The sequence below is a fragment of the Camponotus floridanus genome, unplaced genomic scaffold, assembly GCF_003227725.1.
Source record: "Camponotus floridanus strain SB8 unplaced genomic scaffold, Cflo_v7.5 scaffold48, whole genome shotgun sequence".
In the NCBI taxonomy this organism is placed as follows: Eukaryota; Metazoa; Arthropoda; class Insecta; order Hymenoptera; family Formicidae; genus Camponotus; species Camponotus floridanus.
The window spans coordinates 885,453-911,394 of record NW_020229636.1 but is presented as its reverse complement, the minus strand read 5'-3'; the positions used below and the strand labels follow the sequence as shown (position 1 = coordinate 911,394).

The window sequence follows — 25,942 nt, the reverse complement described above, 5'->3', positions numbered from 1 at the left end:
TATTTCGCGCTTACACGCGCTCTTCTAACACATCGTGCGCGGAATCACGTCCTCGTGTAACTTCGCGATACACCCTATACATAATCGTGCGTGCACACATCGGCCGGCAGCTTGTTGACACTAGCGCTTCTATCGGTGGCGTCACGAAATTACGGGCGGCCGCATGCGTTCCTGTTGAAAAAATTCCTCACGGGCGAAAGTCAAGGTATGACGGAACATCGCAATCGACTGGGTCGCCCTGGAGGATCAGCCTCCTCGCGCGGCGTGCTCTCCTGGTAATAGGAGGGGCTCGGCGAGACAACCCGCGCGAAACTCTGTTCAACGTAGGGAGAGCGGGCCGTCTCGTATTGGCTCCTGTCGCCACGTGCTGCTCGGATACCGTGGTGCTCGCATGCGGGATGTGAGCACGCACCACGTGCTCGTCACCGAGCCAAGCCGGGCAGACTGGGGTGACAATCGACGGCAATCGGGCCCGCCGGTGGGTTCACCACGCTTCTGCGCTATACGGGACCTTCGCGAAGAATAGGTTAATCGATTAACGTGTATGTGCGCGACGCATATCGTCCGTATATATCCTATCCCTCGTACCCGCGCCTAATCTAAACGCGTCCGTCTGAGGTAGTTTTTTCACGCATAAAGATCACTTCCTCGTGCATAACAAATTATTAAAATAATTTAACGAGGAGCAATAAATAAATTGATGATTATTATCTTTTATATAAAAATTGCCCTGAACAAAGGGCTAAAAAAATACCGAATGTATAAAGTTCTCTCTATTTTTTAAAACTTTGAAAGCTTTAATGTATCAGAATATTTTACGTATCACGTTTATTAATTATCATGTTATAAGTATAAAATTTATGTGAAAATTAGTTTATCCGTACGCAGGTTCTTTAGTTTGTACGAATATGTGCACGTAGCAGTCGTGGCCGAGTGGTTAAGGCGTCTGACTAGAAATCAGATTCCCTCTGGGAGCGTAGGTTCGAGTCCTACCGACTGCGGAAAGTGTGGTAATTTTTTTTGTCAAAATATATATATATATATTTTTTTTAAATATTATATATATAAGAAAAGGCAGAAAATAACACAGTTATTTTGTTTTCACCCTTATTGTGTTTATTCGTGAACATGGGATTATGACACAGTTTTATGATATGCAATTATATATAAAATCATAATATATAACATAATTAAAATGTAATTATAATTTAGTTTTAAATATTTTGCATATTTATGTAAAACCTTAAAATATATATTTATATATTATAAATATTTAGTATAATTAAATATATATTACAAATTTTTAATACGGAATTAAAAATTCCTCGATAGTATAGTGGTTAGTATCCCCGCCTGTCACGCGGGAGACCGGGGTTCGATTCCCCGTCGGGGAGAATTTTTTTTTGATTTTTTGTTACTTATTTCTTTACTCATTTATTAATATTTTGTATCTAAAATATTTTATTGTTTAAATTAAGCTTTGTACTGTATTGTTGTATTCGCATTGTGTGCCATTTTTAATGTGCTTTGATAACACAATTATTTCATAATTGCAATCCCATTTACGTTTTGAAGATCTTTTATGATCCTTATACTTATGTTCTCATTATTAATCATAAATAATCCAATTAATCTAATTCATAGCTACATTATTTATCATATTAATAATATGATTTTGACATAACATAAAAAGACAGCTGACATAATTAAATTTAAATATGGAGCAACTGCTGAAGAAATTAATATTTTCAAGGAAAATTCAAAGGCGCCGTGGCTTAGTTGGTTAAAGCGCCTGTCTAGTAAACAGGAGATCGGGGGTTCGAATCCCCCCGGGGCCTTCTGGGGTTAATTTTTGTCATTTTGAATTAACAATGATATATTTTTTTTGTAGAACACTTCAATCGATAATATATTATAAGATATTTCATATCGCGACTATAACTTGAGAATCTTGTTAACAATGAAGAAAGAAGTCGACATATTTTAGATTGATCAATTTTATTTCCATGAAATAGTTACAATGAATGATTGATTATTAAATATCATTCTTGATCGCTGTACAATTAAGTATGCAAAGTATCAGTTTTCTTATTTATAATATCTATTTGGAATAAATATAATAGTGCGATTATATGTTTTGCATTATATATGTTTTAGAAATTATATAAATATAAGAATTATTTCTGTTATAGCAAGAATATTATATACAATATGTGGCAATAAATATATCATTAGAAGCATTAGAAATTGAACTTGTATCCATTCCCAGAAACCTTTACATGTGCCACTGATGGGGCAGACGAATAAGCGAGTCCTAACAAATTTTGCTGCCGTTCCGGTTGCTGCTCTTGTCGCTGTTGTAACTGAATCTGTTCAGGCACCTATGTACAGTTACTATTAACAAAAGTCATACTTAACATATCTTACATATACATAATTATAATTAATATAATTATTATTATATTTATTAATATAATTTATTATTATAATGATTAATTATTATCATTATTTTCAAAATAGTTTAATAGCAACAAATAAACAATTTTATTAGTAATTTAAATAGACGGAAAAAAGTTAATGCGATATTATTAAAATTATGCGAATTTATTTTAATTTCCATACGTTTTCATTTTTTTCTAATATAAAATTTACCTGCTCTGGCTGAACCGTTTGTAATTGACCTTGTTGAGTTTGCGCGAGCTGCGCCTGTCTAAGAGCAAGCAATTGCGCTAATTGCGACTGGTAAACAGTATTCGGTTGATATGCATGCAAATATGCTTGAGGTTGTTGTAATTGTTGCGGATACGCTAATACAGTAGCGGGATCTGCAACGGCCTGATAAGCTAATGGTGCGGATGCTGCAAAAGTCGGTTGTTGCGGAATCGCTCCATTTGCGATAGAACCAAGTGGATAATATCCTATAATTAAAAATTTCTGTCAACTCGTCGCAAATTTATTCAAAAATTAATTTTTTCTATCTTTAATTTAATGTGTAAAAATTATACATGTATACAATTATATTGTTGTTTTAATAAAAAAAATTGAATATAGCATTTCTTAAACACGAACCTAAGCCAGGATTTCTGTAGGCAAGGATATGTGCTAAACTTGGCAAAACTTTTTGCGCCAGCTGAGGATTGCCGATGCTAGATGCGAAAGATTGATGGGAGCTTGGTCCGTTGAATGCGAACGATGTTTGCGTTAATCCCGGTCGGATAAAACTGAAAGAGGTATGTTGTTCGGAACTTCCTATTACGTTTGGCTTTACATCTTGAATTGGTGGCTCAGCTATGACGAGGTAACACAATGCACTGACGACAATAGCGTATTTCTGCAAGTTACAATTTAAAGTAAATCAATCAATCAAATAATGTAAACTCAACCGAGATAATTGCGACATAGGAATATAAATACGATATTTAATTATTCTTTAATGTTGAATGTAATGGCCAATTATAAAATCTTGAAAGAGTAACTTGTGTAAAAGAGAGAAAGCATCGACTTTCTTACCAATTATTATTAAGAAAATGTCAATTTAATTAAATTAAATTGCACATATATATATTATACTTTAATATATTAGTTATTTTTATTAATTCAATTGATAAAAAGCAGCAACATTTTATAAATGATTAAAAACTGACTATAAAATTATTAAAGTCTGTTATAAAAATTATGGAATACAGAGTTAATATTTAAATATATTTAATTCACGTTGCGAATCAATATTCTTAAGTATTTTCTACATTAGCTGTTCTAATCTACTGTTTCTTACTCACCAACATTATGGAAAATTACACAAATTATTTGCCAATGTGATATTCGAATAATAGAAGCACAGTATTATCGTCGGTGAAAATCACGATGGTATTACGACGCCAAGAAATTCTGTGGGGAGCTATATACCACGGAAGCAATTGGCATAATACGTGAGTAGCATCCGATCGATATCATTGTAGCGGACACTTTCTCCAGGATATCTATATTAAACAATTCGCGAATCATAATCAGATAATAAATAATAGTTTTTCTTACAACATGACAGATAAAAATCATAAAATGACAAAAACTTTGATTAACAGAATATCATTTTTATATTATAAGCGGAAAGAGGAATGTTAAGTTCAAAAATTATTTTTATTAAGATTAAGATCACTGATAAGAGAGAAAGCTACTTTCGGAATGCCTAATGCGACAACTACGTAGTCGTACGATGAGTATTAATTGCAATCGAGTAGACGATTGTGAAATGTAAGTATTTCGCTGTTAACGGTTTTATTTCTTTAATTGTTTGTATTATAAAAAACATTCATGAATAATATTACATGAATATCATTATTACTTTTATCTATGAATAACGTAAACTAATAATATTTTCAATACGACCGAAATTTAAAGATGATCTTCACTTATAATACAACTGCAGTGTTATATTTATTGCCATATGTATTACAAAATCTTACATTATATGTCATAACTGTCATTCTAATTATTTGACAATAGGCATATGTTAAAATAGGTAGTCTGAAAATATGTATCTTAATGGCCAATGCTATGATTCTAATAAATGACTGATTTGTAAATTAATGGACATTTGTGCGATGCTTGCTCTTCTCTTAATAGAGACATATCTTCATATGTTGGAGAAATATGATTGATAAAACATGCCCATAGCACTAGTTGCAAATAATGCAAAACAACTCCACCATGTTGCCAATCCTAAGATACCTCTATAAACATCTATGGTAAAGATCTGTAATAAAAAGAATATATTTTTTTACATTATAAAATACGATAGATTTTACATTATAAAATATTTTATATTATAAAATATTAGATTTTTATATCTAATATTTTATATTATAAAATATTAGATTTTACATTATAAAATACGATAGATTTTATTTGTGTTTTTAAAAACCATATTATCTCATTAATATTTTTCTCATAAATATATTGTGACACATCACCTGTTTCAGTGAACCTAGTGCAAGTTGAAATTCTTCAGCAGTTTGTACAATAGTCTTATCAGTATTATCATTGTTAATTGTAGATGAGACTGACTTTGGTAATTCATCTGCTGGACATTCTTCCTCTAATGTCCCTTTTAAGATACCTTCCCAAGTAAAACCACCTGATTTAACAAGAAATGTAATTATAAATAGATATAATTATAGATAACAGATGTAATTATAAATAAATACAGAGATATTAAATATAGATGTAATAAGCATTGTAAATTATATATTTTATAAAAAATATTTTTTCTTACCGAGTGTTTTGTACAAAAATGTAAAAAATAGACACATAATTATGGGAATTACAAATTGTAGTGCAACTACACATAGATAATAATATACAGCTGCAATCTGTAGTATAAAATAAAGATTCTTCATTAAATATTTATAAGAGAGAAAAATCTTTTTTAAGTTAATATAATTATTATTTTTATTATATAATATTATAAAATTTTAAGTTAATATAATTATTATTTTTATTATATGATTATTATAAAATTACTATGACGCACCTTTTTCTGTAAATCAACATTAGTTATTCTACCAGCCTCTTTTTTCTGAACTTCTAATCTTTGAATGGCGAGATTTAAGTAAGATTGCAAATATATTGGCATGAGTACAATCTTTAATAAAACAGCAATGATAATAATAATCAATCTCATGCTATCAAAGCTTGTAGCTGTCATTCTATAATAAAAATTTTTAATTATTTTTTTCATATTTATTTAATTTGCTTACAATATATGTTGACTTACAATGGACTAGTCATACCACTAAATATTCGAACAGTTAAATAATCTCTGCTAATAGGTGTAATCCATAGGCTCACAAGTAGCAATGGTGAAACATAGCTGATATTTGCTATCAATAATAATAATTTGTTGTCTTTATAATACCTGCAATTATTTTTATATATAATAAATAATCAGCATTTAATATTTATTAAGTTAATAAAGTTATTGTGTAACCTCAATATATCCCAATGCATCTTCGATACTCTTAATCCTGGGAAAGTGAATAACGATCCTAACAGACCACACCATATAGCAAGGAAGAACTTTAAAACTATTTTTGAAGCTGGCCCCCTATTTAAATATAAATATTTTATTAAATATAATATTTATTATATAACATTATATTTAAAAAATCAAACAATTTATTCTTATTAAATAAGTTAATAAATAGAAAATTATATTAAGCTATGTATTATTTTATATTGTATTAAGCTTTTAATTATCTAAAAAATAGATATTTAATTATATGAAAAATAAAAGTCGGTTACTAAAATATCCTATTTATAAGTAGCTAATAAAGCATGCAACAGATTTAAGAATAATTAGAATAATGATGAATTATGTGATCAACTCACGTGGAAGAAAGTCCTTGAGTATCTAAAAACTGAGAAGCGCTATGATTAAAACTTGTATATGCCTTTTCCAAGCCAATTTCCAACTTATTTTCATCAACTATAAGCACCATCATAGCAATGAGAAGATACGCAAATCCAGTAACAATACATGTAGATCTTTCACCTACACTTTCTTCTCCCTTGAAATATTGTACCCAAAGGGAAAGTAGCACTTTACTATAAAATTATGTAAGGAAAACAAAGCTGTATATATTTTCTTCCTCTCTCTCTTGTAATATAATTTTTTATCTTTCTTCCAAAAAACATGAAACATTTGAGATCTAATAGAAATTTTAATTTGAAGGATACAATGCAAAACCCAGAACTACCAAACACCACAATACACTGAGATTAATCTCATCTTTGAGAGGATACAAATAATTGTATGCCTGTTAAACAATAAAAGAAAGAATTTAGATAATATTACAAAATATACATCATATGAGTTATAAATATAACATTAACTAATTATATAGAGAAAGATATTTATACATAGCTATCTATATATTAAATAAGTAATAATTGTAGAGTATGCTAACCTCTGTCAACACATAAACAATAGTAGTATATACAGAGAAATCCAATAGCCACTGATATTCCGCATAATATTTTAAGTGCACAACATCAAGCATAGTCACTTTTGCACTTTCAAGCTGAATGTCCAGATTTCTAGGAACATGAAAAACATCTCCCACTTTGCCATTTTCACTGTGTTTTCCTCTCTTTGGTTTCTCCTTTGGTACACCAGCCAATGCTCTAAGTTGTTGATCTGTCGGATACAGATATCGTATCAATCTGTGCAAATGAAAAAAAAAATGACAAATCACTTTATCATTTTACTATCATATTTGTAATATTGCTTTTTGTAAGTATCCACATATGCATACCCAGTAGAACATAAAATCCATCTTGCGAAAGAAAAGTGTGGACTTAACTTTTGTATGACACTGACCATTACAAGAGTGATAGCCAATTGCGCTCCTAAAAGAGCCTGAAAGAAATATGCAAATATATCATATGTAGCACTGCTATTATATATGGAGGAAAAAAATCAAACATGACAAGGAGCATATTAAGAAATATATACAAATATACAATATTTTCACATGAACATATTTTTGTAGATAGATTATTCTAGATCTGTTAAGATTACCATATTTAATTGGATATTTGTTGTTGGATAGTTGTCGCCAAATTCTCACCAACGAGACTGGTTCATTGGAGAAACAATATTTAAAAAAAAATTTTAACAGATTCTAAATGATACAACGAAGAAATATATCCGATTAGTCGCGAGTAATGTTTGTTCTACCATCTTAAAGGGCATACTTCGTTCGCGAGCTAGTTTTATAAATAGTTATAGCCTGGCGACCACATAATACCGAACGCATGCATCAAATTGTCTCGCATACGACATGAGATTATTTCCAGTTATTGTCGTTCTGTAATTCTGTACCTGCGCAGCGTGAAAAACAGAACATATAGTGTCATCTAGAATATCTAGAAGAATACTAAAGGAAGACTAAAGGATATTACCATGTGTTGATCGCACATGATATAAATCGAGTAAATTTTTTTATTTTTTTGAATGCATGCAAACATGTCAATTTATTATTAATTATAATTTATTAATTTATAATATATAGTAATAATTCTGTCACAATTCTGTTACGTAATTACGCAAGGGATAAATATTTTATAATATGATGTATTTTTTTTAGCATTTGGTCTTGTACAATTTATTGTTATACATGCAGATACAAACAATAATAGTAATAATGCATTGCGTAGTTTATATTTAGTCAATTGATAACTTTCAGGTCCGAGGAAAAAGATTTATTGTATATAATCAAAATGGACTTTTTTTCAGGTCTAGAAAAAGAAAGAAAATTATGAAATATCTTTATGTCTAATTAATAAAAATAAATAATAGTACACTTTGGGAATATATTATATGAACACGTTATATATGATAAACAAATGGCGATAATATAATTAATAATATATACCCAGTTAACATTTGCTTGCGGATTGCTAAATAAGTGCTATTGATAAGTTATCGGTTTGATTTACAATTTTCTTCTAATATTATTTAGTTCAATTTAATTAAATTGATAGTAAAATAAATGATGAAAATAATTAAATTTAATTTATAAAACTTGAGATATATAATTTATTTACAAATAATAAAGGTATAAGATTCGAAATATAAAATTAACAAATTAGTTTCAATAGCAATACGAGTCGAGTGTTGATGTTATAACACATTTATTCATTTATTATACAAAAAAAGCATAAAACAAATAAAAATAAAATTAAACGAAGGAATAGCGAACGTTTCAATCCTATTTTTGGGTATTTATTATTTAATTCTTGTTTATGCTTCAATTTGCAATTTATGCGGTATTTATTATTAAATGCTTCAAATATTTAATAAATTTTAATAAATAAATAATTTTCTATTTATTCTGTTGATTTCAATCAGTTTAATATTCTGAATCTTATATGTATTGTATCAGATGTCAGAAATTGAAATAATAAAAATAGTTACTATGTTTTTTATTGCATTAATAATCGCGACTTTATTTCTGACAGAAATTAGATTGCGAGAAAATAGATCGTATAGCAGAGGAAAGAAGTATCGAATCAAATATATGCAAATTCTGCTGTAAATTTGCCGCATCAGATAATGCAAACTCTATTCCACTTTTGCCGTTAATCCACTATCAGGTTGTATGCACAGATTCTGCTCGATTCTTGTCGACAATCTGATATCAAATTGTGTCGGTAGATTTTGTAACATTTTTGCTAAACATTTTGTCATTGTTGTCTGATGTAACAGATTTTACATATAATCTGCAATTCTTCTGCTGACAATTTGTAGCAGATACTTGGTAAAATCTGTTAGAATAGACTTGGCTAACTGGGCAAATTATAATTACAAATAATTTTGAACAATAAAATGTTGGTTAATTTATGTTGCAAAAATTACTTACACAGTAGATCGTAATTTCCCAGAAACACATTTTCTATGCATTAATGAACTTATTTGCATGTAGGAAATTCCGAATCCTTGATTACGTAATAGTCAACGTATAATCTTCCAATGTGTATGTGTGTGTGTGTGTGTGTGTGTGTGTGTGTGTGTGTGTGTGTGTGTATGTGCATGTTTTTAAACAGGTTTGAATTGTCCAATTACTACTCTATTGTTAAATATGTCTATATTAATAATGACGCAGTTGTTGAAAAAAAATATTATCTCAATCGATGATCGAATAATCATTTACCTTCTAGAAATATGTCATCATTTGTAGCCATGACATAAATTAATAAAGAGTTGTTAATACATTTATATTTGTAATCAGTATAAAAATATATTCATTTCTGGTAATTGTTTCTCATACACGTTTTAGCTTTTAGCGTTTAGCGTTTTAGCGTTTAGCTTTATAAAAATTAACGACAAATAATTTATCTTAATTAAAAAAATATATAATCTCACACTCACCCACATATATATATATATATATATATATATATATATATATATATATAGTGATATTATTTTTATATTAGCAATTTCTAAAAATTGTTATAAATAAAGCGAATATACGTTGTTTAATTTATTTCCAATAATTTGTCAAGCAAACTTTTAATTTGAAATGTAAACATTCTTTAAATTAGTGCCGGTAGATGTGGACAGGATGCATAATTTTCTCTTTTTAATATATTTTTATATATTTTTCCATATAACGCAAAAATATTATAATTATTGCAGTTTTATTAATAATAATTTATTAGAAAAATCGCAGAGAGAAAGAGAGAGAGAGAGAGAGAGAGAGGATAAAAAACAGGAAAAAACGTCACAATAATGTAAAAAACTTTTAAAGATCCTTACCTATCTTCTTAAGAATGACTAATTTTATTGCTTACCATCTTTTTACACATTTGCTTAATTTCTTGTGTTATTTGCTCTCTTTTTTCACAACAAACTATCTAGAAAATAAATATTATTTTATCAAGGTATATCGCCGATAACAATAAAATTTCAAAAATTTTAAGTTAGTCACTGCGATCAACTTAATGTCTCAGCGATAATGCATCCTTAATAATTTGAATGCGGAGCTAGAAGTATAAAACAATGCGTTCATCAGTTCGTGAGATCATATACCGTGCAGTGCGCGACAAGTGTAGACCGTGAAATAACAGCAGGTTCGTATATAATATGTTCGTATTCATTTTCATATCTGAGAGGACTGGTGGACAATATTCCTGTTTTACGATAATACAAACAGTGCAATCGAAAATTCATGAATACGTATAGTGAAAAATCACAACCGATTTTTATAAAAATGTGGGAAAAAATTTTATGAAAGAATTTTTATCTAATACCGTCACCAATTTTTTAAAAATCTCTCTGATCTCTTTTAATTTAATTTAATTTGGTAATATAATAATTTCGCATTTAATATGTGAATACTAATATGTGTGTATTTAATACGTGAATAACAAAATTTAATAAAGAGATCTTTATATAAAAATTATTATCTAACTTATTTATAAATAACGTTTTCAAGTTATTTTTAAGTTTTCTTTATTTCATAAAAATTATTGATTGCAAAACAAACTACTTGTATTAGCAAACAGAAAGTTTCTATTTGTAATATAGTATTATACTTTATCTGTTTATTGAATGGTAAATAACTGTGTCATTAATCAGAAATGACAATGCTGTACAGAAAAGTACATGTAGAATTTCATGATCACGCGTACTATGAGTAACATCTAAATCAGATTAATACAATAGATATAAGTTCGACCTAAGCGTTGTATGCGCATTACATTTTCGGATATTTATTTCTGGAACGGCAGTAATCATTATATAAAAACATAAAAATGCAATGAAATTTTATTATTTTTATTATAAATGCTTATTTAAATTATTACATTTTATATTTTACTATTATATTTATTATTAAATATTGATAGTATATTGCAATAGATAATACAATGATTGATAAACATTTCTCTTTCTCTTGTATTTCCTTTCTAAATTTATTTTGAAGGACTATTTCATTATAACTTTCCATTTTTTACAGCTTATCAAGCAATTATGTCGCTGATGTCAAATGTACTTTTACTCATCACCTTAGCAGGGATAGTTCCGGCTTTTCCTTTCAATTCTTTTAAAAATTGTAAAACCGATTTGGAATGTTCATCAAATCTTTGCTGTTTATTAGGTTTGTGTCTCTTTTTTTCCCATACCAAAAGAAACTTTTCACATTTGTAAATATTTTTTATGCTAATCTATACTACATTCTATCAATATAAACTAGCTAACCAAAAAGATTATAATAATTGAAAATTCATAAGTCTTATATATATACATACATATATATGTGTGTGTGTATACTTAAGGATTGACATCTTCAAGATCTTGATAGTATTGTATTCAATGTTACTGATGTATTTTTAGGGCCTACGAGGTACGCGATACCAACCTGTATGCCGTTTCAACAGAAGGGCGAACAATGTCGAGTAAATGCTGATACTATTACGGCTAATCTTACTTACCCGAATAATTTGCAATTAGAAATTAGAAATGCTAATTTCATTTTATGTCCTTGCGCAAACGGATTATTCTGCGAGCGCGGTATTTGTAATTAATATGTAATGTTTTATCAATTGAAGTATAATCAAAAATATTGCAATAAATGAATTGCTCAGAAAGAAATACATTGTGGCGAAACAGTTTCACATTTTTTAATCACTTGACCTGATGATATATAACATTCAGATATAAGATTAAATAACAATAGCATTCAGATAACATTCAGATATAAGATTAAATTAATTCTTAAACACAAGTGTAATTATGACTAATAATTTAAAATAAGATTGTATATGATTAATATTTATTTATTATATATAAATAATATTTTCTGTACACAAGATATATATTTAAAAAAATATTATATTTATAGCAAAAAATGTTTGACAAAAATGTGATTGTTAAGAATAGAGAAAAAGAAAATACTATTTTCATAATGTACTAAAATAATATAACTTTTTGGACATAATATTAATGTAAAAATTTTTCATGAAATAACAATATTATTCAATAGAGATAAAAAACTTACTTGACTTTAACATATCTAGAATATACAATTAAACCTGGTTAAATGGGACCTAGATAAGAGGGAAACCTCTATTACTGAGACTATTTCTGAGATCCCAACATTTTTGCGTAAAAAAATCTCCGTAAGTAGGAATGCCCAATCTCTTTAATTGAGACTGATATTTAGCAATTCATAGCAATTATTACTTCTATAACTGAGACAACCCCATAGAAAACCTCTCTAACTAAGATTATTATCGTTTTTACGTTGCAACGTTGTGTATGGCGTTATCGAAAATGACAGATACTTTTTAAATCAAATTTTTTTACAATGCATTACATTGTATATTTTTTTACATGTGTAATGACATAATGCTTATTTACATAATAAAGTTTATTTGAATACTTAATTTATGTACGTATTTTTATTTAATAATTACCTCTATAAGTGAGATATACGCGTATCAAACCTGGATAATTGAGAAATTGGGTAAGTGAAATACCTCTTTAAAGTGGGATCAAATGAGCTGTCCCTTGCCATCTCATTTAACCAGGTTTGACTGTATTTGGAATTGCATATGTATTGTTACGTGCGCGCCCGAGTCGTTACGGCCTTGCCATTGTCCGGATCCCGTTGATTGCGTGAGCGGCCGATTTCCTTACCGCGCGCCTTAGATATATGTCGAAGTCCTCGCCGCGGGCGTAATAGTATGTATATTTATTGCTGTTATTTTTCTGCTCAGTATTGAATCCGAAATATGTATTATGAATTTTCAAAATAGCCTTCGTAAACATCAATAAATTTGTACTAGTGTTACGATCATTTATTGACTATATAAGAGAAAAGTAACAAAAATTATATTAATATTACGAATGAGTTTACTATTATCTTGTATTAAAAAACGAAGAATATATCATGAGAACTGACAAATATCAAAAGTAACAAAAACAAAATATCGTAATAGGAGATATGTGTATGGTATCGTCGAATAAAGTTTCCGAGCATTTTAATTTATTGGATTCTATCATGGATTATGGATCCAAGATCATTCATACATAAAATCATGAGAAACAAGTTGAGATTGTACATTAATATTTTTTGCAGGTTCGAAAAATGAACGACATTCAAAATTTTAATGTTATAGTTGAAATCCTTGTCTTATACATTAATATATTCATCAATCTCAAAAATGACACATTCTTCGTTATGTTTTTTTGCGGCAATGTCTAATACCATTTCTCTAATTCAAGATGTTCAATTGCGGATTACAAAACCATCTGATTATATATATTTCTTTATTATAGAGATTACACTGATAAATTATAAAAACAAGATAATCCTTATTTGGAGTATGGAATAAAAATTAATTGCTTTTAATGTATGTGAAAAAATTAATTCTATTTTATAAATTGATAAAGAATTAGGCTCTTTATGTATTAACATCACTCAAGAACTAGCGATTATGAGCCATCACGGATGGTAGTATATAAATTTTTTTCTTAAAATTAAATATATAAATTGGTACAAATGGCAATATGAGTCTACTGTCGATATTATTACACCGTTATTTATTATATAAAGAAACAATCATATAAAAACATTCATTTAATAAATACATATACATATGAGTGGATTGTGAACGTTTCGACCCTATTTTTAGGTCATCTTCAGCGCAAATATAAACGGAATAAATAATAATAATGCAGTAATTGTAAATAATAATAATACAGTAATTGGAGTTAAGTGTACAGAACTAAAAATACGTTGCAGCTGAATGATGCGGTATCTCATTGTCATTTTGACGATGTCTGCAATTTAATCAGTCCGAATCTTTCAATAAGTTATATCAAACCGAACAACAAATTAAATTGATATAATGACTTAAATAAATAACTTATGATCAACTTATGCTAATGACTTAAATAAATAACTTATGATAAATAAATAGAATAAATTGAAAAGTCAAGAAGTTAAAACATTAAGTCAAGTAACAGCATAAATTGAAATAAATAACATGAACTGAATGTAGAAAAAGTTAAAATTAATTGAAAATGTATGTTTTTATATGATTGTTTCTTTATATAATAAATAATGGTGTAACAATATCGACACTAGACTCATATTGCTATTTGTACTAATTTATATATTTAATTTTATATTCGTGAGTCTGACATTTTTAATAATTTTTTTCTTAAAGATTAATTGTTCGGGAAAATTTAAACATGCACAAGGCATATACATATGGTATACTTATATTTATATTATATTTATATTTTACTTGGTGCATTTACCAAGACATAGATTCTCATTTTTGAGAATTTTATAAACCCCTTTTTTTTATTTTATGTCATTTTTTATTTTAATTTTATAAGCAAAAAACAGATCTGTTAAAATGTATTGACGTTGTACTTGTTTGGCAGTGTTTCTAGACAAATAAAAAAAATTAAAGAAACCTTAATATTTACTTCTTCATTTCTTGTTAATTTCCTTATTTCAGAGATATAAAGAATATTCGTTGTAAATGTTTTTATTTGATTCATTTTAATTGAAGATTAAAATTTATAGATTTAAAGATCGGAAAATCGGAAAATTGCAAAGCATAATTTGTCTACTTCTTATTCTTGAATTAAATTAAAAAAATTAATATAGTAAATATTAATAATGACATACATAAAAATATTAAGTTTTATATTTCGTCTATATTTTGTCCATATTTCGTCTATATTTTAAGTTTAATACATACTTGATATATTTAATTAATACGCTTGATATAAATTACATACATAAAGTTGAATTTTAATATATGTGTAAGTAAAAAGTTGTCTATTTAAAAGTAATTAATTAGTATTATAAGTGTATACATATGTACTTGCATATATAATAAGTATTACGTAAATTTAATTAACTATATCTATAAATATTAAATCTGCATTACAAAGAAAGCCAATGTATAATGTAAAAATTACTTACAATATTAAATTAAATTAAATAATGTAATAATTACAATATAAAATTACTCACAAAGTTAATTAAAAACAATTAAAAAAATTATTGACAATTATATAAAAGTAATTATTAATTGATTAATTACGTATGTCAATTTATATATCTTGTCTCAAACATTTGTGCTGTTTTTGATTTTGAAACAGTTGGACGCATTATAGATTTTTATATTTTTAATCGAGGAATACAGATTGAAGATATTTTGTCTGCTTTTTAATCTGTGACCAGCGTGTTTTTATCTTGCGTTCAAAATTGGAAAAAACTGGTGCTTCAATCTCTTTTATAATGAATTTTTTTATCTAAAAAAAGTTATTTTAATAGTTGTCATCTATAAATAATTTCGTAATTGTAGTATTATTATGTAATCAGAACCTCATTATTAACAAAATTATACATAAAATAAAATATATATTCTTTATAGAATAATACTTTTATACTCGGGAAAGATTATATATACATATATATTTATATATAAATAAATTACATATAAATATACATATATATATATATATATATATATATATAATATAATAATATACAATTATACATATATATATAATATATAATATAATAATATATAATTATATATAATTATATATATATATATATATATATATATATGTATATATACATAAAGTGTTTTATGATCTCTGTTATCAGCTTCTATGTTAGATATAGGAGCTAAAATTGAATATTTTTTGACAATAAACTTATGTTTGCAAATCCATTCAGTTTCAATACGATAACAAATAAATAATATTTTCAGTCTAGAACTTTGACGAAGACAACCTACTTAACACTACTGTGTTGTAGATGTATACTAGAGCTATGGACTAGCTCGCGAAGCTTTTTCTCCTATCCTTATTGATTAAGCGACAGAGAAAGTGCATGAGAGGTGTCTTTTATCATAATTATATTTTAATTGTTTTGTTTTATTTTAAAAAATAATACAACAGTTGCTGAAAATGAATTAATGTGTTGTTACATGAACGACAACGTTGGACAATGTTTTTGATTCTGTCAATGATTTCATCAAAGATCTAGCATCTCTATCAAGGTTCTAGATTGTACGAAAGAATTATTTTTGGATCGCATTGAAATTATGAACATAAGTTTATTATTTAAAGATGCTCACATTTAATCTCTATCATAAAAGTTTGTATCAATCTTGAAACACGTATATACACATGTATAATAAAAAATAAATTCTCTAACAAAAATTTCAGTGTATATTATAGATGACTTCACCGATTTCAATGACACTGACGTTGTAAGATCACTATTCTGAGTATCAAAAGATTTTAAAAATCGCTCATTGCTCAAATAAAAAGTTATTAACGAAAAAGTTTAATGAATAGAACATAATTTTACGACATGTACGTTCAAAGAAGAATATTCAACATAACCCGAATCAAATTTTAATTGTAAATATAAAATAGGTTTGGGTTAGGTTATAGCTTCCCGAAGTAGAGTGAAATCGTAGTGGGAGGGGGTTGGAAATCACTGTGTCCATACATGTACTTTGCAAGACGAAGCGAAGGCTATGATTAAATGTAGAACACACTTCGCTTCGTCTTACAAAGTACGTGCATAAACGCAGTAAGTTCCATCCCCCCTCCGTCCCTGCGGGATGACACCACTTCTGGAAGATATAATCTAACCAAAACCTATTTTTTATTTACAATTAAAATTGGGTTTTGAAATTCCTTATATAACTCTCAAATTGCATCGTGTTTTTGTATTGTACAAAATAGAAGTATTTTTAGGATGCAGCGCGTAGGGGAAGAACAGACCCCTCCCCGCCGACGCGTTTCATATGTACTAATTATAAATTTATACTATTATAAATTTTATATTTATAATTTTCGAACATCGTGTACGTTTTACAAAATGAATCCACCAGATTCATACATTTTTACTACATATAAATATATAAATCTGGTGGATTCATTTTGTAAAACATACAAGGTGTCCGAAAATTATAAATATAAAATTTGTAGAACTTTTTTTATGTTTATAACTTTTTAATAAACAATGAACGACATTTAAAACCTTTTGATACTTACTCAGGACAACATATATCAAGATCATTGAAATCGTCCGTAATGTGTGCGCATAATTATAAATTTAACAAATAAATATATAACTTTAATTAATTAAAAGTACCTTGTTCAACTGTTCTTCAGAATACACATTGTTAATTATAACAGTTATTGCCGCAACCTGATTGATACGTCTATAAAAAATAAAACGGTACATTCCTAATTAATGCGAACAATAAATTTTCATATCTATATATTTTTGTAAAACAATTTTTACCTATATATAATTTTTTTCAAAATATTTAATACGTCTTCAAGCATATGCTTAGTATTTCTGGCAAGAGTCAAAAAAATAATATTAGCTAAAGTTTCAGGTTGCTTTATTGAAATGGATTGATGATGAGTTAAATTAGAAGAAATGTATAAAGCTGTTATTCTCTCTAAATAATCAATTATGATTTCAGAATTATTTTCAATGTAAGCAAGACATTCTAAAATTATGTGATCAGTTTCATCTACAATTTTAAAGGCTTCATCCCATGTATCACGATTTGCCGTTTTCAAACCATTACAATATGTCCACCTCTTCCATCCAGGCAAAAGTCTATAGAAGACAGTAAGAGTCCAGAAGAGAAGTAAGAATCTTTCAATGAAATTGTACTAATTGTTTTAGTGTTACATAAATAATGAACGTAAACATGATAATTAATTTCTCAAACATATATTCACAATATAAAATATATCTCAATAAAGAATCAAGTATTATAAAATAATTACTTGTTTTCTTCGGGATTTTTCAAATGCCATTGTAATTGATGATTGGCCCATGTTGTGCACGACGTATCATTTATGATACATTTCCATTTTGCGAGTTCTAGTTTTAAACAATTAACATGATCATCATTGGTATCTTCATCGAACAAGTTTATTGCATTAAGTGGCTCTTTTATTTTCTAAAATTTGATAAAGATAGCATTTTTTATTTAATTCTTTTATATTTACAAGAATGGTTAATGCATACAAGTGTATTTTTACTAGACAATTTTGTTTCAATATGTATATGAAATTTTATAGCATAAATTACTACGATTTTCAAATTTACCGATCATTTATTTGAATAATTGTATACATATTTTATATCATCCAAATACATGCATTATTAATATGTATATCGCTCTATATACGTATCTCATTGATGTGTTAATCGATAAATTTGATATATAATCTTCTTTTTTCCATTATTTTAATTTAAATAATGTCTATCACACAAATATTAAAAATTGCAAATTTGTAAATTTTCATTATTAATAAAACAGATGTTTACAAATGGCTTAATTATTAATCTGCTGTATACAATGTAATAAAATTAAAAGTACACGTCAACGATTTTCAAATTTACCGATCATTTATTTGAATAATTGTATACATATTTTATATCATCCAAATACATGCATTATTAATATGTATATCGCTCTATATACGTATCTCATTGATGTGTTAATCGATAAATTTGATATATAATCTTCTTTTTTCCATTATTTTAATTTAAATCATGCCTATCACACAAATATTAAAAATTGCAAATTTGTAAATTTTCATTATTTATAAAAGACGTTTACAAATGACTTAATTATTAATCTGCTGTATACAATGTAACAAAATTAAAAGTACAAGTCAATTTTTACAAAATATTTTATAAAGATTTTAATATCACCGTAAATATTTTATATCGGAAGAAAATTAGTATGATGAAAATAATTGTTATTGTGTTCCATAATTTTAAAATTAAATATAAATTATATCATGTATAATATGAAATCTATAATTAGTTTTATTGAAAAATAAGAATACCAAACGTCCAAAATCTATAAAATGTAATTATTAAATTTAAAGTTATATAAATATCTTTTAAAATTAAATTTTTGAGCTTTGACGAAGAAGAAACTATATAATTAAGTTCATTTTTTCCATTATCTATAATTAACTATAATTTTTAAAGTGAATTTAATTTTTAAGGAATTATTTTATGATGTATGATATATGAAATTATGATATGTATGTATTATATATTGCATTAGCTTACTAGAAAATTTCTTCATAAAATTTATTATTATATTTACCTGGAATTGAGAGTAAAATTTTGAGAATGCGAAAGCATTCGACATAAATTCCAAAGCTTTGATCATAGGATACCATGCTATATAATCTTTTTCTTTTTGCAAATATATAGCGAGTTCCCAAAATAAGGAGAATTTAATACTTTTTTTTATCGCAAAATAGAATGCGTCATCGATGATTTGCGCCCGATTGAGAACATGTATATTACTATATTCTTCAGAATTTAAGTATCGCGCAATTTTTAACCAATTTTCGTTGTCATAATTGACGCGATAGTATCCTGTTATAAAACGAATTGCTTTTGTTTATTAAACATTTAATTGCTTTGTTTATTAAACATTTAATTAATTAAATACATATTACGAAATGTTAAAAATATCTCAAAAATAACATATTATTGTATTTTTACAGATTTGTGTATTTTTCATCTTTGTTGTTTAAAAGTATAAAAACGCATATAAGAAATAAGAAATAAAAATTTCAACTATATTACAATTGCTGAAGTATATACATACATATATATGTATATACATATATGTATATATATATATATATATATATATATATGTATACATATTCATATATATTCATATATATTAGATTTGATATGTTTCTTTATTATTTTTATTATTTTTGATTAAAGTCTCAAATTTTAATAATTTTGTAAACTATAATTTGCAAAAAATTTTGTTTAAATTAATTTTAATTCATTCAATCATAATGTTGAAATTATACACATAACATAAATAGATAATAAAAATATAAGTTTATCATTCAATTTTTACCAGCTTGTTGTAAATTTAAAATTATCCATTGATCTTCTCTAAGAGGGATTTCAATTTTTGGATTGGAAGATGTTAACCATTGAATATTTGACCAAGTTATGGTAAAATTAGGCTTCGATTCCGTAGTATAAGTCACAGGTATGTAATATTGTTTTTCATCCAACTTGTTGCGAAATTGTATCGATATAGTTGTAACATTGCTTAAATAATTTCGCATCACTTTCAATACGGAAAAACTCTGCATGGACCACGAATCTACCGCGCTTCTTACATTAAACTGATACTCGGCATCTAATTCATCTATGACATTTTGGATAGAAATCCATAAACTATCGGAAGTTCTTCCCATCTCAGTATATCTATAAGATTTAATATTATGACAATAATGTTGAGTACTATGTACATTTGATCAGCAAAAAGGAAAATCACAATTTACATAACTTATTTACGTATTTTAATGTTATATAATGTAAAGTTCACAAAGAGATATATAGAAATTTTTAAATTTTAATATATATTTTATAATTTTAATATATATATATATATATATATATATATATATATATAATTTTTATAACGTATCATAACATATCAAAATTATATCATTTTATAATTTTTAAAATTTTAATACATATATATAATAATTCTTATAACTTAATATATACCAGTCAGCCAAATCTATTTTAACAGATTTTGCAAATGCCTGCTATTAACTATTGTCAGCAGAAAGACCACAAATTGTATGCAAAAATCGGTTATATCAGACAGCATAATGTTTACAGAAATGTTAAAAAATCTGCTGAGATAATTTGATAGCAAACAGAAGGACACTAACAGAAACCAAGCAGGATTAGCACAGAATTATTATAGCAGATTGGCAGCAGAAATCGAATAGGATCTACGCGATGCAATTTGATGTTAGATTGCTGATAGAAACCAGCAGTATTTGCTCACACAATCTCTGATAGCAAATTGAGAAGCGGAACACATTAAACGCATCAAAAATCATTCCGTTTCCAAGATTAGATTTACGTATTATAATAGAAACGGAACAATATTAATGCGCGCATCACACTGATTGCGAACTATGCGCTCGATGCGTGAAACGGAAGGCACCCAAAGACTTTGTTAATAATTGCTGGTAGGTAACCCATGAGATGGCTCCAGTGCAAAAGATTAATATAGTTTGTAATTTAGAAATGATCACACTTTATCTTATTTCTTAAGAAAACCTCAAGTTGAAATTCACTCGAAAAATATTTATAAATACAAATAACAGCATAAATCTGAGACTCTTCAAATATGTATGTCTTTTAAGCAATAAAGGAAAGAAAACATATTGTCAAACTTATCATATACTTCGATTTTCTCTTTTGCTACGATGTATATTATTATATTACAATATATTATACTCACTGAATGTTCAAATATATGTTGATACCTTTTGAAAATATATTAGGCGACAATATTCGTTCTAACATGCGCCATATGATGGAACCTATAATGATACAAATAAGGAAAATGATTTATAATATATTTAAAAATATTATAATAAAATATTATAATAAAATAATAACAAATAAACTGCGAAAATAAATTTATATATAATTAATTTTTCTGATACTTATGTGATATTGATATTTGCAAATTATAATATACGTACTTTTGATATGGGAAAGAAAACTGTATATATAATTTTCAGGATAATTATCACATTTTATAACAGGGTTTATATCGATGTAAGTATTGAGATCGAGTAATTCATGTTGAAATTGAACTATAAACAAATCCATCATTCGGAAATCTGACACAATCTAAAAATTAATTCGAGTAAAAATTAATTGAGAAAAAAAGCTGTTGACACATATATAAACATTCATAATCAATTCTTGCTCAATATGATTGTATTATTTTATTATAAAGTTTGAAACTATAGCAAACTATGTTTCTATATTTAATGTGTGTCATATTTAAAAAAAATTAAATGTCGTTATAATTACATAGAAAATATTTTTATAAGATTTTATCATACGTTTGTAAGTAAAAAACGTTTTCTTAATAATTTTAACAATTAAGGATTAAAAGTCTGTGTATGTGTAACACAATACGAATAACATAAATTTGAATTTTGTATCAAATAAGAGGGGATACATATAATAGTGCGTCAGATTCATCGAAAATTAATTTTTCGTACCCGTAATTCTCTTATACTCGCGCACATGTAATAAATGGACACTTTCTTAAGAACAAGAATAACTTTATGCACAACACTAAAACGATATACAAGAATACACAATACATTAATCAACGCGCACAAACAGTCTAAATTCCAGTCTCAATCTCAATTGTTATTATTTCTTATTTTAAATTTCCATCGCGATGTTCTTTTGTCTAAGCGGCCGATCGATATCATCGATCGGCCCGTCAATTGACATCGAGCTCAATACCGGATGATGGCGAGGATGCAACACTATGTTGTATTATTAATTATTTTGATTGCATATTTAAATAGAATTAAGAGATTCGATTACCTCATCAATAATATATACTTGTTGAAATATAATAAAGCCTTCGTTCAACCATTGAAACCTATATGGATCTAGCAGGTTGCCAATATATTTTTGTATTATCTTACGTGCTATTAAGGGTGCAATTATCATTTTGCGTTCGGACGAATCTATTTCTTCATTGTACATGATGTCTGCTTCTCTAAAAGTCATTATATGTATTATTTTTCTTATTAATATGTACTCTATATAAATGTATGAAAAATTTCGGAAAATAATATAATTTTTTATTTATAATATAATTTTTTAAATACATTAACTTATTAAAGAGAATATATATATATATATATATATATATATATATATATATATATATTTCTTATATTACCTGTGAAAGACGAATCCCAAAATCTGTTTGTCTTCATCTTGTAAATTCGGAATTATGACATGATCTACTTTTTTTTCAGATGAAACAAGGATCCACTTAAAAAATCCCTCCGAATTTTGCCAATAATTTTCCAAATACATAGTAACATTTTTAATAACACGTAGCGCAAAATTTACATGTGGTATCATTTGCGACTTGCACCACATGCTAATAGCATCAGTCAAGTTGATATGCTGAAATTCCGACACTACAAATGCTATATTATCCATAGAAATCAAAATATTCTCGTAATATATTCTCGTATCATTAAATATCAATTCAGATTTTTGTTTTGGTATATTCGACAAAATTGTGTATTTTCTATGATGCATTATGGAAATATTAAAAGTAGTTTTTAATTCTGGCTTGTTCCAAAATGGAAATATTTGCTGTTTTCTTGTATGAACACCTATTGTGATTAACCACCTGTAAAATTTTAAGGATATATTTTAAATAATGGTTAATTTTAAACGTAAAATTGTGAGCATAGAATTAATGAATATATAATTTGTTTTTCATATTTCAGTAAATTTTTCTATTTACTCTTTATTTCCATCGTTGTTTATATACGAAGATCCGACAGAGTTTCTTACGATACTAATTGGAATTTTAATATTTATCTTTAGATAATACATTCCAATTAACAAGACATTCTTGAATTTGAGCATTACAATATCTTTAAAAATATCCTTTGTTGATATTTTATAATTCCCTTCATTGTTATATAATATCAATCTCATATTCTTGTTTGTATTCATTAGATCCATATGGAAATTTATTTGTTGTGTTACATGAGTAATATAAATAGTAATTACATATTCGCCAATGAGGTATTCGTCGTTCAATTCTAACTTCACATTATAATGTATCGGCAGTACATAATTTGATAATTGATCGATTAATGCATGGCTTCGTGTTCTTTCTGATATTTTATCAATAGGAATTGCTATTGCCTTTGCGGCAATGCATATCAGATTACTACTTAATAATAGTTTTAAGAATGTCATATTAAATTTCACTTGGATATCTATAAAAATGTTTCTTTATTAAAAACAAGGTATTTAGAAAGAGTAAATTTAATCGATTTTTGTGTGAAAAGAGAACTTACTAATTTTCATCAAGAAATATGATTAATCTAAAGAAAGATTAAAACAATATAGTTTTTCAATAAAAAAAAGTTTTTTGATAAATGAAAAATAAATCATTAATAAAAATAACTTTAAAAACTTATTGAAACGTTATATTAGATATTTTTTTGGAAATGAATATGGAAATATAGAACATTTAGATTCCGGAAAAAAACAAACAAAGAAAATATATCAAAGTAAATATAATTTCTATTTATTTATCTCAAATTCAATTCCACGTTTAAGATTTCTTCTAATGTAATTACATATTTCTGTGTATTTCATATTGTGGAATTTTATATATATATATATATATATATATATATATATATATATAACAAGTTTTAAAAATTTTATTCTCTTCCTTACATAAATTTATAGAAACATTAAAATGTATAAGAAATAAGGGAATATGTTCTCAACAAAGATTTTATTTGTAGATTTACCATTATGCTATTTTCAAAGTTTACATGTTCCTCCTGACCTTAAGTGAGAGATGTATTAAAAACGAACAAAACATAATAAACATCTACCAAATTTATTTATAACTTAACTGATGTAATAATTCGGTCCAAATGTGTAAAAATAAAGCTAAAAGTAACGATATTAGTATCTGCATCTTATAGTATATGCATTTTTTCGAACGAAATATTAATCAACACAATCTCTTGCTCGTTCCTTATTCGCATTATATATATAATTTAAGATATTCTGTTTACGTAATGTTGAGGAAGAATATTAATTCTAGGCATTTATTATAAAAAAAATTTTGAAAACAAAATATAGATAATATTAAATATTTTTGAAATAATTTTACAGCTATGGTGTAGAATTAAACATACATATAATAATATAATAATTACAAATACTTGGCTTAGATTTTATATATTTTCTATATAAAATATATATGTGTTACCAACTATTATACCAATTATTATAATATACCTCTATTTTCTTATTTTAACTACATTATTTACAGAAGATAAAAATAATAATTGCAATATAAAAATATGTCTCTTGAAAATTAAAGAGAAATGTCGCTTTTAAGAAACAAAATAGGTGCCCGTTATTTAACATTTTTGTATGCGTACATTCAAAATAAAGGAGATATATCAGTAGTTTATGTAGATTTAAAGTCTTACCGTACTTGTTGAACCAGATATAAGTTTAAATCCAATAGATTCATTAGCGATCTTACTGCTTCAAAAGACTATATACATATATAAACTGACGGAGCTGTCGGTTATCTGTAATAAATGTATATACATTAATGCCGAAACGAAAACGCGAAACGCTTTGCGCAGCATATATGTGTGATTTTCTGATTGGTGCGTGTGAGAGAGCCGCGTCTCATACTCACTGTACATACATATGTGTCATGTAAATATCCT

The 25,942-nt window shown here is 26.7% G+C and overlaps 4 protein-coding genes and 3 non-coding genes across 7 annotated transcripts; 4 read left to right on the top strand and 3 right to left on the bottom strand.

Annotated features, from left to right (window-relative positions):
* The first annotated feature begins 919 nt into the window (after positions 1 to 919).
* Positions 920 to 1,001, top strand: Trnas-aga. The gene has a single exon. It is a non-coding gene; the product is annotated as a tRNA-Ser (tRNA).
* A 321-nt stretch (positions 1,002 to 1,322) lies between these two features.
* Trnad-guc lies at positions 1,323 to 1,394 on the top strand. Its single transcript has one exon. It is a non-coding gene; the product is annotated as a tRNA-Asp (tRNA).
* A 370-nt stretch (positions 1,395 to 1,764) lies between these two features.
* Trnat-agu lies at positions 1,765 to 1,838 on the top strand. The gene has a single exon. It is a non-coding gene; the product is annotated as a tRNA-Thr (tRNA).
* A 225-nt stretch (positions 1,839 to 2,063) lies between these two features.
* Positions 2,064 to 4,013, bottom strand: LOC105257521. Its single transcript, XM_011268200.3, has 4 exons — positions 3,780 to 4,013; positions 3,070 to 3,331; positions 2,653 to 2,918; positions 2,064 to 2,381 (listed from the first exon to the last, which is right to left on the bottom strand). Exons 1-4 carry the CDS (start codon positions 3,783 to 3,785, stop codon positions 2,241 to 2,243), a joined length of 675 nt encoding a protein of 224 aa, XP_011266502.1. The 5' UTR covers positions 3,786 to 4,013; the 3' UTR covers positions 2,064 to 2,240.
* Positions 4,014 to 4,404: 391 nt separating this feature from the next.
* LOC105257520 (transmembrane protein 161B) lies at positions 4,405 to 7,851 on the bottom strand. Its single transcript, XM_025412157.1, has 11 exons — positions 7,580 to 7,851; positions 7,314 to 7,417; positions 6,966 to 7,221; positions 6,736 to 6,815; positions 6,388 to 6,603; positions 5,987 to 6,103; positions 5,774 to 5,914; positions 5,531 to 5,705; positions 5,273 to 5,369; positions 4,971 to 5,134; positions 4,405 to 4,753 (listed from the first exon to the last, which is right to left on the bottom strand). The coding sequence occupies exons 1-11, from the start codon at positions 7,580 to 7,582 to the stop codon at positions 4,634 to 4,636; spliced, it is 1,473 nt and encodes a 490-aa protein (XP_025267942.1). The 5' UTR covers positions 7,583 to 7,851; the 3' UTR covers positions 4,405 to 4,633.
* A 2,722-nt stretch (positions 7,852 to 10,573) lies between these two features.
* Positions 10,574 to 12,287, top strand: LOC105257519 (astakine-like). Its single transcript, XM_011268198.3, has 3 exons — positions 10,574 to 10,635; positions 11,523 to 11,663; positions 11,900 to 12,287. Exons 2-3 carry the CDS (start codon positions 11,537 to 11,539, stop codon positions 12,088 to 12,090), a joined length of 318 nt encoding a protein of 105 aa, XP_011266500.1. The 5' UTR covers positions 10,574 to 10,635; positions 11,523 to 11,536; the 3' UTR covers positions 12,091 to 12,287.
* A 3,350-nt stretch (positions 12,288 to 15,637) lies between these two features.
* LOC105257530 (aminopeptidase N) lies at positions 15,638 to 25,799 on the bottom strand. The gene is made up of 12 exons (XM_025412172.1): positions 25,694 to 25,799; positions 23,968 to 24,451; positions 23,386 to 23,850; positions 23,022 to 23,199; positions 22,154 to 22,304; positions 21,907 to 21,988; positions 20,491 to 20,849; positions 19,708 to 19,985; positions 18,365 to 18,540; positions 17,865 to 18,191; positions 17,712 to 17,781; positions 15,638 to 15,844 (listed from the first exon to the last, which is right to left on the bottom strand). The coding sequence occupies exons 2-12, from the start codon at positions 24,429 to 24,431 to the stop codon at positions 15,719 to 15,721; spliced, it is 2,676 nt and encodes an 891-aa protein (XP_025267957.1). The 5' UTR covers positions 24,432 to 24,451; positions 25,694 to 25,799; the 3' UTR covers positions 15,638 to 15,718.
* Between the last annotated feature and the right edge of the window lie 143 nt (positions 25,800 to 25,942).